At 46.1% G+C, this 16,546-nt stretch overlaps 1 protein-coding gene across 1 annotated transcript in view; it reads right to left on the bottom strand.

The window, feature by feature from the left end:
* Window positions 1-14,576: 14,576 nt before the first annotated feature.
* Window positions 14,577-16,546, bottom strand: part of nlk2 (nemo-like kinase, type 2) — a 47,196-nt gene continuing 45,226 nt past the window's right edge. Inside the window, exon 11 of the mRNA XM_079246294.1 lies at window positions 14,577-15,319. Coding sequence (XP_079102420.1) covers window positions 15,265-15,319 — 55 coding nt within the window. The 3' untranslated portion in view covers window positions 14,577-15,264. The remainder of the gene's footprint in view (window positions 15,320-16,546) is intronic.

The raw sequence follows: 16,546 nt of genomic DNA on the forward strand, positions 1-16,546 counted from the left end.
ATCCATGTACAGGAGGTGGCTGATGGTGGTTCCATTCCTGGGTCGGTATCCATGGCCAGTCTTGTTGATTAGTTGGCTGAGGGGGTCCAGGCCTCTACAGAACAGCAGCGGGGACAGGACATCTCCTTGATATATGCCACATTTGATGGAGACTTGTGCTATTGGCTTAAAGTTGGCCTCCAGGGTGGTCTGCCACAACCTCATTGAGTTTGCAACAAAGGTCTTTATGCTGCCATAGATCTTGTACAGCTTCAGACATTCCAGGATCCATGTGTGTGGTATTGAATTGTAGGCTTTCCGGAAGTCAATCCAGGCGGTGCACAGGTTTGTCTGTCTGGTTTTAGAGTCTCAGATGACTGTCCTGTGAATCAGCAGCTGATGTTTGGCTCCTCTGGTTCCTTTGCCAATGCCTTTCTGTGTCTCCGCCATGTATTGATCCATGTGCCCACTTACCTTAGCCGCTATGAAGCCTGACAGGGGCTTCCATGTCGTGGAGAGGCAGGTTATTGGCCGGTAGTTGGATGGGACTGATCCCTTGTGGGGGTCTTTCAGTATCGGGACTGTTTGTCCCTTGGTATACATAAATATACATACGTAAAACGTTTCTTTAGGTCATTTTAGGCAGTGCATTTGACCTATTTGTTGAGAAGAAAATTGGCAACTTCGGCGTCCCTTTTAAAACTCTTCTCTGTGTTCAGCTCCTACCACCAGGAGAAAGCTAGTTCGATGTTGATCGTTGTTTTTTGTATTTTCTGGTCACACTGCCTTTTAAGTGTCCTTTTGCGCTTTCTCAGCGATGGAGAACAGAACTCACATGCTGCTGCTGCATATACATGGTCCTACATCTGTGTTCACAACAACTTAACACAATTTTCCACACTGACAGCAAGCCGCTGGTTCTAGCAGCTTTAGCAGTTTTAAAACAGCAAAGTCACTGATATATTTTCAGCCCAGTAAAATGCCTAACTTCGGTAATTGCAAAAAAAAAAAAGATTTGATCTACAGTTTATAATGCAGTTATTGGATTAAACAAGTGGAACGCATCTGGAGCTTTATACCAAGAATTGGCAATTATTTATTCCGTCGTTGGGGAAATTTGTCCCATTTAGGAGGCTGTATGATTTCAAGATTCCAGACTGTCATGGCGCGCCCTGCTGGCTTACCCATAGAACCTAGAATCAAATCTAAAATATTTTGTTTTATGAGAATGTCGGGTTTGTAGCAGAGGTCATAATACACCAAAGATAACACACATGTAAATACAGAAATCAATTTTGGCCAGTTAACAACCAAAGATGTTACACAATGTCCATTTAATTCAGAATGTGGTGTGTTCGATCCGGTGTTAGTTTTGCCGGACGTTGCATGGGCGAGTAAGATGGAACAAATGAGCGACAAATTTGACTCCCTGTTCCATGAGTGTCGAAATTTGAAGGATACATTGGTGGTGAAAAAAACCTTATTGTTGTAGACCACACCTCCACCTTCTCCCATAGGCTGTTCTTTTCTTTTCCAATCTTTTCTCATTGGATCATTGAGGTGTGGGGGGGAAGCTCCTCCCCTCCTGTAGGATATGAGAAGAAGAAGACCACATGAATGTACTTTACCATTGAACATTGTTGAACCAAGATGGGAACCCTGCTCCAGAGACGCCTGACCACCATGGTCCTGATGCCGGCCTCTGGAGCTGCCAAGGCCTCTACACTGCGCACCGTGGATGAGGCGGAGCATCCTCCCGAGTCAGCCCTATCTAGCGAGATGGAGCAGCAGCAGCAGTCTGCAGAGCCAGGGGGTGCTTTTGAGGATTCAGTTTCCACAGATGAGGGGTATCAGGACTCCCAGCAGGCCGGGAGTCAATGAAAGAGTCTGTACTCATACCAACATCTTCCCTGGCCCCGTTCGAGGTAAGCATTGATGATGAATATGAGCTGGACGAATGGGTGTCTTCTTCGTTCATCAAAGCTGTGAAAACAGAGGTACTCCACCTGCTCACTATTACCCATCACAAGTTCCCCCAACTGCTAAGCTGCAAGATCAATCACCCTAGCCAGAGAGAGCATCTTTGTCTAGAAGCATTGGAGGACTACCACTACCAGGACAACTTTCACAGCAACATGAGAGAGCTATGCACTCCTCAATTCTGGCCATCCAGCATCTGTTGACCCTACTTAACATCAGTTACGATGACGGCAGGGTCAGAACCACGGCAGAAACCATTTTATACAAACTGAGATTGGTGAAGAACATTAAGGAATTTTCCGACTTGTACGTCTGATTGAGCAGGATCCTGTAAAAATAGGGCAACTCTTAATGTTGAGTGAATATTGGAAAAGCATGTAATTTAATGAAAAAGAAAAACAGGGAAATTACTGGAGAAAACTAAAAATATAGCATCTACTGTCAGCTAATAGAAGTTTTGGAGCAGATCATTGAAAACAGAGTTTTAACTTAAAGAGGTGTGGAGAAGTTTACCGTAAAGTTAGAAACTCAAAGACTGGAAAACATTTTACACGAAGTCCGTTCTCATTCTGTTCAAACACCCTGGGAGACGATTGTACAATGTACTGCGTGTATCGACACATCAGGTGTGTCAGAGACTTCTGAAAACATTGTCAAGGAATGGACTAGAGCTGCTTTTGTTGTATCACCTAATCATTTATTCACTCTTTCTGCATTGTTTATCAATGTGATGTGTTACTGTGTGCAAAACAACATGGATGTAAATATCACTGCAGAATAGAAAAGTTTGCATTGTATTATTCATAATCACTCAGAGAACTGCATTTTAGAGCAAGTCTTTACCATAATTTATGCTTAGGTTTTTTTGTTTGTTTGTTTTTTTTACCTTAAATAAAAAACATTAATTTATTATGATGCTGAATTGAAAAAACAAATGAAGAAAATTGAATAAAGAAGAGCTCTCCTGGCAGTTCCAGAGGAATAGAGCGACTTAGACGGGTTGTGAGAGATGACATACGGGAGAAAGTCAGAATAGATGATGGTCAGAGATTTTTTATCAGAACAAGATGCTCACACTCTGCATAAACCCACTAGAATCCATTTTATTTTTTCATTTCTGTCATGTGGGAGGGAGAGCAGTGAGAGCTTTTGAATCGATTTTCAAAGAAAGCAGCATGCCTAAAAGGTTACTAACGGACTCTCATAAAGTAATTTTTCAACAAAAGTTTCGATGAAGAAAAACAGAATTACACATTTCGCCACAGCTAGTGATCTCAAAGGATGGGTGATTGAAAGATTTAATTGCACTTTTAAAACTAGAATGTGGACATATTTTACCGCCAACAACACCAGATGTTACATCGACATCTTACAAGATTTGGTGAAAAGCTATAACCACAGCTACCATCAAAGTATAAAAATACATATTACAAATTCCAATTGCTCTATTAAATCAGAAATTGTCAGAGCGCACTTTTTGCTGGTAAGATTATCAAAGCTGAGAGGAGTGTTTGAGAAAAAAAATTATGAGCAGAGTTATATGGATGAGATGTTTTTGGTAGCCGAATGCATCCTACCCTGGTATACAAACTCCAAGATTACAACGGAGAGCCCTTTTATGAAGCAGAGTTACAGAAAGTATAGATAGCCAAAGACAGTATGCATTAAGTAGAGGAGATTTTAAAACGGCGAACAGTTGGGGGTGAAAAACAGGTTTTACTACGATGGAAAAACTGGCTTAAGAAATTCAACAGTTGGGTTAAAAACTGGGACCTGACAACTGCCTAAAAAAAAAACAGTGTGCATTGAGATTCAAGCATTCAACATTATGGATCGAGCATCAAGATGGATTTTACGTAATGCTGCCATCCAAGGACGTGTTTAAAGATAACACTAGCTCTAGCTATACGGTCGATCTGCCAAAACTCATTGAGCTGAGCAGTGAGTGGCTCATGGGTCTGTGCAAGATTGTCTACCCTCACACCTGATATAATCTCCAGCCAGATGCAACAATTTTCGAGTTCATTAAAATATTAGACAAAAAATGATCAGAGAAAGGTCCCCAAAAATCACTGGTGAGTGTAAAATTTAGTCAGAAAGACCTCTTGGATTGTCTTTGCACTTAGAAAATACGTCCCCTCAGCAAATGTTTCATACAACGGGGTGACAGAGTGTATCGATTTTAAAGGTGACTGTCAACATAAAATCTGTGCACACAGACGCCTGGCATACATGCTGGGCTTAAAAGTAAATGAATGGTGAACTCTCTTTCTCCTCTCACCACTCTCCTCCAATTGCTCTTCTCCTCACCCCAGCGACCTCAGAATGGGGATATATAACTTTTTTGTCTACACAAATCTTATTCAGTATCAAGCAGTAGGGCCTGCCCGGCTTGTACGGAGCGCCGGTGTGGTATGGCAGAGGCGAAGGATCCATATTCTCCAACCTGTTCTGTTTTGTTACCCCTCTTTTGAAGAAAGGTTTTGCCATAGCCAAGCCTCATCCAAAATCTGCAGCAAAGAACATTGTGACTGACGTGGTGAGCCATATGATGGGGAAAATGACGAGTCTCCTGAACAGGAGCGGTCAGGAGGGATCATGGTCCTCTCGCGCAGACCGAAAAGACATCCTCTGAGGGAGTGCCTGCACACCTCTAAAAAACGTAGAGTTCCTGCCAAGAGAAAATCAGTCAGTGCAGGCTCAGCCAGTTTTTAGTGGGTCTTTTCATGAAAGATAGCAAGCTATTGGGCGGCTGTAGCTCAGGAGGAAGAGCAGTTGTCCTTCAACTGGTAAGTTGGAGGATCAATTCCAGGCTTCCCCTGACTAAAATGCCAAAGTGTCCTAAATCAAGACGCTGCCCCCCAATGTGCCTATTGGGATATGAGTGCTTTGAATGGTCTGCATGACTAGAAAAGTGCTATAGAAGTACTGTTTACCATTTATTGATTCCGTCGTTATGAATAACTGACCAAATGGGATTAAATCAGAGAGCACATGAGGCTTTTACAGGAAGGAGAAACCTCTTGCCATTTAATTTCATCCATAACGACGTGGGCTATTTAGCTTTATGCCGGACGTCAGGTACCCGCCAAGGCCTTTCAGCCTCAATTTAATCAAGGAATCTCGGTTAGAGAGTTTTACAACATGTTTATAGCCATGGGGAGACATCTGAAAGTGACACCACTGAGCATCGACCGCAACTAATTTAACCAAGGCTACTCTTTTTGTCTTAAATCTGAACGCTACCGAGGACACCGACGCCCTGTCGCCCATCTCCAGCTGCCTGAGGCTGGAAATGAGATTCAGGGTACCTCTTCCGCACACAACGACTCTGAATGTGTATGCCTGCTACGTCTCCATACACATCCATACACAACTCGAAAAGACAGGTACCGGTGGATTATAATTAAAAAAATGAATGGCCCTGAAGAAGAAGAAAAATGAATAACCATCAACTGGAGAGTCTTTTGCAGTGTATGCTGGGGATTTTTTTTTTGTGGTGTGTGGGCCTCTGATCAATTACATTTGTTGAGTAGCAAGCTTCACCCGCCCTGCTGTTTTATAGTCAACACGCATCCTTCGGATAAACAGGGAGAACATTGGCTTCTGGAAGAAGATGGATCCTCAAGTGCGTAAAGATTTTTGGCACATCAGGATGTTCAGCCACTTGGAACATAACATCATCCAGAATAACCAGGTGTTTCTGATCAGAAGGAAATAAGGTTCGTCCTTGAAAAAATTAGGCAGACCTTTAATAAACTTGATGTTTTTATTCATTTTTCGCAATTCAGCATACATGGGCTGGAAATAGGTGTAAATCCAAACAACATTTGTAGGCACTGCATCCATGACATGCTCACAGTTTACAATAAAGTGTTTACAAAATAGGATTTCCCACAGAAACTGGGTCCTACCACCAGAATATAAAATGGCGTTTTGAGTCTGTATTTAGGTGCTGAAAAGTGTGACATTTCTTCCGACTTAATAACCTAAAGGCAGAGTAGATCCGTCAGGAAAAAGACATCTTTTGTTATGCACAACACAAAAGTTTTTGTCAAATGTTTAATTTCTGTGTTGACGGCTCTTTTCATCTCGACGAATGGTGTGCTGTGGTACGGTAATGTGCCCTGTGCTGCCGGCATTGGTTAGAAAACGTGCAGAGAAATCACGGGTCTGTGTAATCCCCTTGACCTTCATGACAACTTTCTGACATTCTGATAAGTGTAACTTTTACAAATTCTTGTATGCTGTCGCCGTCCAGTTCATCTGTCAGTTCCCTGAGCAAGTTGCCCAGTTCTAACTCCCCCGTCACCGTTTCTCGCTACATAGATTAACCAGTCAGTATCGGTGTAAAGAATGCAACTCTGCACCTGTTCCAGATAACTGTACAAGTTTTTTTTGTGTATGTGTGTGTCTGTAGGTATGTGTTTGTTGGTGTATACCATGATGATGGTAAGTGTGTGAATGTACTGGTGTGTAAGCAAGGTCTGCAGCATGTCCCCAGGTGGTGCCATCTGCTGTGGGTGTGGGGGCGGTGGGCCTTTGGTCTGTGGTCTTCCCGCCTCTGTCAGTTGGTGCCCTTTGAGGCTGGTGGCGGCTCTCTAGTTTGAGTTGCTGGGAGCTCTGGTTGTTGGGGCGGCTACCACTGGTTTGTCCTGGTCCTCTGGGGCCCCGAGTCCTCCTGTAGGTTTATTTTCTAACTGCAGTTAGTTTTCTTTCTGTGTGTCTGATTTAACCTGTGAGTTCTAGGTTTTCCTGATAGTTAATGGCTTTGTCCTCCCACAGGGGGAACATGACTCCAATGTGTACAGGTGTATGTACACTGCTCAAAAAATGAAAGGGAACACTAAAGTAAGACATTTAGATCTGAATGAAAAAAATATTTTTATTAAATACTCTATTGTTTCCATAGTTGAATGTGCTGACAACAAAATCACACAAAAACAATCAATGAAAATCAAACGTATCAACCCATGGAGGTCTGGATTTGGAGTTCTACTCAAAATCGAAGTGGATACAGAAGACAGAACACAGCATCCAGATAATCATAATCAAGAAAGAAAAAAAACTGTACAGTTTTAAACGTGCATAAACGGTGGTAAAGGTGGCAATGAAAATGTTGGTTTTTCCGGGCGGAGTATTGACACGATCGTGGTATTTCCACTTAACTATAGCTGTTTTTTTATTCAAGAAGGAGAAATACTCTAATTTGTACATTCCAGAGAAGACAAAGTTGAAAAATTGTTCCGGGTTACTGACAAGGTAGATACGAAGGTGATGGTTTCTTTGGGCAAATTTACCCCAGAAAGAGTTCAGCAAGATCTTTGCAATCTGATATTTTGCAGGGTTAACCTTAATTTTCTTGGGGTCTAACCAGATACCCTGATAAGTCTGATCACCCTGATGTATGCTTCACGGGACGCCTGATCGGTTACATCAGCCAGATAACTCAACGCCTCTTTTTTATAGGAAAAAAAAAAAAACTGTCAACAGATATATCATTCTTTCTGTTTGGTGTTCGCTGGCTCTTTTAACTCTGGTGCGCTCCCCCTACATTGAACCAAGCCTGCATCTCTTCTGTTGAAAAATGATAAAGACCGTTTGGAGTGCTCCTCCTATCGGCCCATCTCTCGACTTAACACAAAGGTTAAAATCCTAGCAAAAGTTTTGGCCACCTGATTAGAGGACATCCTCCCTCTTGTTATTTCACCCAACCAAACCAGATTCAGCAAGACCCGACATTCCTAGAGTTGAATGGGACTTTCTCTTTCAAGCTCCTTCCAGTTTTTTTTCTAACCTGTCCTGTCCAGCATCTCAGCAGACAGAACAGCAATCTGCGTGCCGTATTTTTGCCAGACAGATTTGCTCTGTCAAGGGAGGCATCTCATGTATATAGCTGCCCTTGATAATCTGAATATTTTTATTATTATGATAATTATTTTATTTATTTATTTATTTTCCTTTTATCATTTTGCAATCATCGTCAGTCTTGATATGGCCGAGCTGGACCTGACAGGGAAAGAGGAAAAAAAGAGGAAATGAAAGGAGGAAAAAGAGAGAGAGAAAAGAAAGACGTGTCTAAGCTGCTAAAGTTACAGTATTTGCAAAACAATATAAAGTACTGAAAAAATACAACAAGACATAAGTAGGATAGTGACAATATTCAAAAACAGACAAAAAAATGAAAAATAAAAGTAAAAAAAAGTAAATGAATGAATAAAATAACAATTCCAATACCAACCGTTATTAAACATACCTACAGAGAGTCATCAGCAACATTTAGTAGGAAGCAGATGGGAAGATGAGCGCATGTGGGCGTGCACGTGTGACTGTTCAACCTGTGATCATGCAATCAAAGATCAGCTGAGTGCTTGTAGGGGAGCACGACCACGACCCGAGGTGTAGGGGAGGAAGCCAAGGCCCCCAGGGCCCGGCAAGCCCACCGCGCACAGAGCCCGGGCAGGCAAAGCAGAGAGAGCCTCCGTCCCCCGAAGCCCAGAGCAGTGGAAGCCTCCAGGCAGGCGCCACCCGGCGCCACGAGGCAGGGGCACCGGGTAGCACAGGGAGACGGCAAGCCGGCCCGGCGGGCGCCGGGTGCTGAAGCGTGGGCCGCACAGAGCCCCGGCCAAGACCCAGCGGGCCCCGCCCACCCAGAGCAAAACCATCGCGGGCCGGCGCCACCACGATACCAGGGGCGGGATCCCCAAGGACAAGGACACGTCCGTAGACCCTCCCCCCAACAACCCCTCCCCACAACCCTCCCGCTGCTTCCTATCCCCCCTCTCCAGCATACCTCCCCATCCCCCTCCCTCCCACCCAAGCCCTACTGTCCCCAACACTCCCCCCCCCCCCCCCCCCCACTTCCTCCCACACACCCCCTCCCATTCAACCCTCCCTCTCCCTCCCAGTCCCCCCCCCCCAGCAACAGCCGGAGCCGGAGGACTGCAGGCCCCAGACCTGGACTCTCCATGTTCACACACACACACACTTATGCAGCCAACCAGAGACCCTGCCGGCCCCCTCATGCGCCCCAGGCATCGCCCAGGACAGAGGGCCCCCCGCAGCGCCCCGTCCCCAACCCCCAGGCCAGCACCAAGCCCGCCCCCCGTACCCCGAGTGCTCCCCACGAAGAGGGGACATAGGAAGACCCGTGCCCCCCCCACCCGCCCGCCTCTGTAGTGTGTGCATGGGTGGGTAGTGGTTATAGTGCCAGTAAAAAAAAGGGGTGGCCGTGGGGGGGGTGGGACCAGCTGCTACCAGACAGCCAAACCCCCCCTCCCCAGCATTCCCTTGTTTATGTCAGTGTGTGTGTGTTAAGTGTGTGTGCTGCTTGTGTAAATGTAATAGTGTCTAAGTTGTGAGTAAAATCGGGGGGAGAAAGACCCCTTGTCGTCCCCACATCCCCGGCGGCCCAGCGCCAGCACTCCAGGGGCTGGAGAGTCCCCGGTTGGCTGGAGAGTCCCCGGTTGGCTGGAGAGTCCCCGGTTCAGGAGAGTCCCCGGTTGGCTGGAGAGTCCCCGGTTCAGGAGAGTCCCCGGTTCAGGAGAGTCCCCGGTTGGCTGGAGAGTCCCCGGTTCAGGAGAGTCCCCGGTTCAGGAGAGTCCCCGGTTCAGGAGAGTCCCCGGTTGGCTGGAGAGTCCCCGGTTCAGGAGAGTCCCCGGTTGGCTGGAGAGTCCCCGGTTCAGGAGAGTCACCGGTTGGCTGGAGAGTCCCCGGTTGGCTGGAGAGTCCCCGCTTCAGGAGAGTCCCCGGTTCAGGAGAGTCCCCGGTTGGCTGGAGAGTCCCCGGTTCAGGAGAGTCCCCGGTTGGCTGGAGAGTCCCCGGTTCAGGAGAGTCCCCGGTTGGCTGGAGAGTCCCCGGTTGGCTGGAGAGTCCCCGGTTCAGGAGAGTCCCCGGTTCAGGAGAGTCACCGGTTGGCTGGAGAGTCCCCGGTTGGCTGGAGAGTCCCCGGTTCAGGAGAGTCCCCGGTTCAGGAGAGTCCCCGGTTGGCTGGAGAGTCCCCGGTTCAGGAGAGTCCCCGGTTCAGGAGAGTCACCGGTTGGCTGGAGAGTCCCCGGTTGGCTGGAGAGTCCCCGGTTCAGGAGAGTCACCGGTTCAGGAGAGTCACCGGTTGGCTGGAGAGTCCCCGGTTCAGGAGAGTCCCCGGTTCCTTCCAGTTTTGGCTTTGGGCCCTCATTCTGTTTGTGGATCAAACTGCTTTATTAGTCTCCCTCTGTGTCTGTTTGTTTGACAAACAGCCTTTACTCGCAGCCATTTGATCTACACAGAGGAACTTGGCAGGGATGCTCTTAGTATGCTTCTCTTTGCCATTGCCATAGAGCTGCTGGCCATAGCCATTCATAGTAACAGTAAGGGTATCCTAAGGAGGGGAACTGAACACAAGGACCTTCTTCTTTACATTACCAGCCCTAACAGTTCTCCTGAAATTCTCTCTCCTTGAAACTTTTGGCTGCATATCAGGTTATAGGATCAGCCTGGGTAAAAGTGAACTATTCCCAGTTCACTTTGCCAGCTGACATAGTCTCTGCATTTAAAGTGGTGGTTGAACGATTTACCTATCTTGGGGTTTGCGTCACAAGAGCATATAGACACCTTCTTAAGAATAACCCCCTGAACCTGCTTGACCAGGTCAAGGTTTCTCTATCCAAGTGGTCCCTTCTTTCTCTTTCTGGTAGAGGAAAGATTTATCTTAATCAAAGAGGTTATCTTTGATTAAGATAACCATACTGTCAAAATTTCTATATTTTTCCAGTGTCTCCCCATTTTGATCCCTAAATCCTTCTTTAAAGCCCTTTACTTGTTGCTTAGTTCTTACATGTGGAGTGGCAAGCCCCCCAGACTGCGTAGTGTTCCTGGATTGACCCTCCCCAATTTCCCATTTTAATACTGGGCTGCCAACATTTGCAGCATTTTCAACTTCAATAACTTAATGCTGCTTACAGTTACAATACATCTGAAAGCTCAGGGTAAAACTTTAGTGTTACTTTCATAAAAAGCCCATGCTTTTGGATCTACTCCAAAAGGTTCAAGAGCAGCATGGAATCCCCCAAACCCCCTGACTGCCATCTTTGGTCTGCCCCCAGACGGTGAGCTGCCAAAAGCTAAATCCTGGTCTCTTCCTCTCTTATAGCCTGCAGGGCTATCATACTATGTTAGAAGGAGCGCTTACCTCCATCTCTCACACTGGATTGCTGATATGATGAGGAGTCAGTCTGACCTAACCTTTTAAGCAGCAAGACATTTCTTGTTTAGAATAACAGGGTTATGAGGTACAATGGACGTACTGTAGGCGAGTAGTTCTGTGTAGGACTCATTTCAGACTTCCCGCTGTCGGACCTCTGGACTGTCTCGCCAAGTTGCAGTTTGTGTTACTCTGTTCCTTCTTATTTTCTGTTCAATAAACTTGGTGATCTTTTTCACTTCAGGAGCAGACTCCTCTTCATCGACAGACTCGGATTCGATCTTCAGCTCCAGAGCAGAAAGGATGAAGAGGCATGCTGAACGTTGCGGAGCACCAACCTGCCGAAGCTCAGCCAGACAGCGACTGTACAACTATCTAAAACAACTTGTTGGTCGACGTCAGAGGACATTGTTGCATGGACCCAATCCATGGAAAAGTCCAGTCCAGGGAAATCTTCAATGTTTCTTCACTGTGAAGTCATTGAGCTTTGCTGCTGATGGACTCGTCATACACTGCTTTCAAAGTGCTGTGGAAAAGAATAGTTAAAAACATGTCCCAGATGGTTCAGAGGCCTTTGCTGATGAGCAGCGGGCCTGAACACCTGAAGAAAACACCGGACTGCAGTAAACACCTCAAACAATTGTTTTCTAAATATTTTGTTTTGGACCACTATTCAGAAGCAACTTCAGGAGTTTCATTTCATTTTTATTGATCTTCCATTTCAGTGACAGCTGTATTTTTTCCTCATTTAATGAAAGGCTGCCAACACACTTAGGCACGACTGTATCTTCATTTGTCACCTCTAAAGGTTTGTTGGGCTGTGAAATAAATAAAAAGCATTTTCAAAGTGGTGATTCATCCATTTGCATGTTGTCCCTGATGTGCAGACCTGAGACGTTTCCCATTAAACATGCTGTATGCCCAAAATCTGCTCAGTCCCAACACCAGAGTCCAGTTAAACATCTCATTTGGATTTAATCAAAGCCATTTTGCAATATTTCAGCTCGGAATTACTAGCTATGTTAGAAATATCAAACAATCTGATAACAAATATCTGAACAAATATATTACACCACTCAAAGAAAAAAAAATACAACAAAGACTAAATGTCCTCATTTTTAAATAACAAGTGAAACAATAATAAGCCATGTGATACGGACATGAACTATCTATTTCCTTCCATTATGGAGCTGTGAATACATGTTTAGTAGGAAGCAGTGACTTTCCCTCTTCTACAAGGTCTACATGCCTATCTGAGAGGGAAGTTAACAGTCAGGTGACCCTTGGCTATCCATAGGGCTTCATTATGAAAACATGGTCAGTTCAGGAAATCACATCTGATTATGTCAGAGGGGCAGTAGATCCTCCCAGTAGAAAAACTTGAACCTACATTCAAGTCATTTTGTAAATGTCATTTTCCTGTGAATTTAAAAACCAGTGAAGACAAACTCATCCAAGTTACTAAGCTCAAGAGGTAGAAACCAAAGACACTCATACGTACACACACACATATATCTATTCATATATACACATATATACACACACACACATATATATATATATATATATATATATATATATATATATATATATATGTATATGTATGTATGTATGTATGTATGTATACAGACACAGATATTGACACAGTGCTGTGATAAATTAAGCAACATTAACAAAACGGTTGCTGCTTGCCTGATTCTGCTGTACAGTTCCTGGTGAAACTACTGTGTTTTCTGTAAATTGTTAAAGGACTTGTTGTACCCCACACATCATCAATGCGACTTAAGAGATCAAAATATATACATTTGTATGCAAGTTTTAAAAATAAATTGATCTTCACAGCCTCTGAAATGTACAGGCTCATACAATTTCTATACAGTGCCTTTTTTTTTTCATTTTAAGGTTGGTGTGTAGATTTACTGTTCTATTTAACATATTTACATGACCATAGTTTGAGTGAGACCAATGCATGCTGCAGGACACAAGAACAGAAATAGAAAAGAATGGTACAAATATATTAAATACTTTACTTCATCCTCTTTTTTCCTGGATATGCTGGACATCGGTGAGGAGGAAGATCTGGTTTTCTGGCATCTAGACAGCCTGTAATTGAAACCATGCTATCATTTTATTACTTTTATGTTGATACTTGGGTTGTTTGGGTGTAGTTCATCAGGAATAGAATATTTACTTATATTCAGGCTGGCATTCTTGGCTTTGATGTGTTCTTTTCCTTTGCATTTTCAGTTTTTCCACATTGTGTGCGTCTGTTTGACCGAGCTGGAAAGCAGAATGCCACGTCTTGCTTTACGAGGGCAAACTCGGAGGAATGTTGCTGAGATACCAGATACTGTCTTTTTCACATGTGACTCTAAACTCTTTTGGTTTAACCACCTCCATCTACAGCTGCCAGCTGGGTTGGACATGTGAGCCTCGCTGCATGGTGTAGTGACCCTGGAAGAGTATGTTTCATATTCCTGGCACTGGAAGCTTTACTTAGAGCTGCATCTGTTACTACAGACTGTTTCCACAGACCTGGTATGGTCCCGGAACGGTCCAGCTCGGTACGGGACAGGTCTGGGGTCCGTTTAAAGCCGCATGACAAGAAGAAACGCCCTGCTTCCGATTGTGTCGCATTTTCTGCATCATACCACATGGAAGGCGTTGCATCACCATGACAACACGCTGGCTGGCGGTGAATACATGACTAGCAGTGGAATTCTATGAAACTGTGTTATCGATTTCCAATAATCACAAATATTTTCACATTCAAATTTTGACTATGAAATGCAGTGAAAGTAGAAAAACTTTGATGTGAAGCAATTAATCGATTCAGTGATCAAAGATCCACGAACGCCAACAAAAGACGTGCGAAGGACCACGAGGAACCGATTCCGTTGCTTCATCGTAGCCATGTCCGAAAGTTCATGCCGTGGCCTGATGGGCCAGGTGGGGGGTGAACCCACGCCACGCCCTGGGCCAGGTGGGGGGTGAACCCACGCCACGCCCTGGGCCAGGTGGGGGCTGGACCCACGCCACGCCCTGGGCCAAGTGGGGGCTGGACCCACGCCACGCCCTGGGCCAAGTGGGGGCTGGACCCACGCCACGCCCTGGGCCAAGTGGGGGCTGGACCCACGCCACGCCCTGGGCCAAGTGGGGGCTGGACCCACGCCACGCCCTGGGCCAGGTGGGGGGTGAACCCACGCCACGCCCTGGGCCAGGTGGGGGGTGAACCCACGCCACGCCCTGGGCCAGGTGGGGGCTGGACCCACGCCACGCCCTGGGCCAGGTGGGGGCTGGACCCACGCCACGCCCTGGGCCAGGTGGGGGCTGGACCCACGCCACGCCCTGGGCCAGGTGGGGGGTGAACCCACGCCACGCCCTGGGCCAGGTGGGGGGTGAACCCACGCCACGCCCTGGGCCAGGTGGGGGCTGAACCCACGCCACGCCCTGGGCCAGGTGGGGGCTGGACCCACGCCACGCCCTGGGCCAAGTGGGGGCTGGACCCACGCCACGCCCTGGGCCAAGTGGGGGCTGGACCCACGCCACACTCTGATACGATCAGCGGCTTGCGTCATGAACTGGCTGGAAGTCGGTAAAGTGTCCGGAGAGGACACTGGTGTGAATGAAGACATGACTGAATATTGACTGAGCATTTATGACAGCTGACCGCGGCACCGGTCTGTGGCAAAATGCTCCATCCTCAGACAGCGTCTCCATCTTCTCCTTCATCTTACGCTACCGGAAACAGAGCTTTCTGGCACAAAATACCATTTTCCTTTCATTTGTACATGAGGCTCTTCATTTTTGCCAAATGAAGATGTGGGAATGGTGGTCTTCTCGTGACAGCTGACAAAAAAAACAATATTTATAGACCTAAGATGATGTTTTTATCAACCAGGGAGATGTAGCGGTATGAACCAAAACAAGTACAAGTGATTGTCTTTCCACAAGCAGAACAGCAAGTCCTTCTAATAAACACATACAGCAGATATCAGTGGACGTTCACTCCAAACGGACACAGCAGCTGCTCTCCAGTGAAATGCTACGTAGATGATGATCTCTTCTTCCCAGTTTAGCAGCGTCTCACTTGGAAAAAGAGGACGACACACACCGACAGCCATTCATTCCCACACCAGCGGAGATGGAGGCATCTCAGAGGGCTGAGCCACCGTGGAGCTGTGCAGAAGCAGGACACCGTGTGAGTCAGGTTAATACGGCCTTTACCCACAAGACAGTTTGTTGGACTTTTACTTTTGTTGGAGTCCTCACATGCTAGATGCAGGAAAATTCATCCCAAACTGTCCCACTGGTCAGGAGCCCAGTCGGTTTTATTCATTCCAGAGGTGTCCAAAGTCGGTCCTTGAAGGCCACAATCCTGCATGTTGCACGTCTTTGTGAATCGGAACGTTTGCTGCCAAACAAGAAGTGAAAAGACCCTTTCTGGATACGGAGAGCCCATTTGGCCGACTGCACCTGTCAAAATGTCCCCGAAGGCATCCTGATGCCCCCCCGCCTGCTCCGGCAAAATGGGTGCTCCACACCTGCAGCCTCAGAACAATAGGCGCGTCCTGAGAGATGAGCCAACGCCGGCAGCACAAGGTTCCCTGCTCCAGCGACGGCTGGCAGACACCAACACACCTGACTCAAATCCAACCGATTAAACACTGATCTTCTGCTTCACAACTTAATCATTTGACTCAGGTGTGTTAGAGCAGGGATACGTGGAAAACCTGCAGGCCTGTGGCCCTGGAGGACCGGAGCTGGACACCTTTCATTTAGTCTATGTCTTGATGTTGGTGCATCCAAGCAGAACTTTTGGTTCACAAACATCAGATTTACTCCCTAAAATCAGCCAACAGGACTCCAACTTCGCTCTGCGGCTTCGACACGTTTACACAGCCGGTCATCAGTGCGTTAACTCGGCATGATTGTTAAGTTTGGTATGGAAATGTTCATTTCATCATCAGGCACAGGACTGGATGAGTCAACAGCGCTCTGATTCCATGTAGATTTAAACCTGCTCATACTTGCTTTCATTCTTCGTCTGAAGCCCAGAGAAAAGACCCAACAAACTGTAAATAATTAACAAATGCATCTTTATATGTTAACATAGAAATATTATTCCAAATCAATAAGATAATAGATCATTTCTGACCAGTTATCCAACAAGAAAACTGACCCAGTATGAGAAGAATTCGCCAGGATAAAACTGTGGAGAAGAGAGGTTAAATCTCTGCTGTGTTTAGCCATTAGAAAGCTTTTCTTTTCCTTTGCCAGCGGAGCCACATGTGTAGTGGAAATGCATGTGTGGGATGAGCAACAGAGCTCAGACTGTCCATGAACCCAACAGGAGCCCCAGTATGATGGGAAGACGCAGCCACCAGATAAGATTCTGCAATCTGT

Source organism: Telmatherina bonti (assembly GCF_933228915.1).
Source record: "Telmatherina bonti genome assembly, chromosome: 9".
NCBI classification, from domain to species: domain Eukaryota; kingdom Metazoa; phylum Chordata; class Actinopteri; order Atheriniformes; family Telmatherinidae; genus Telmatherina; species Telmatherina bonti.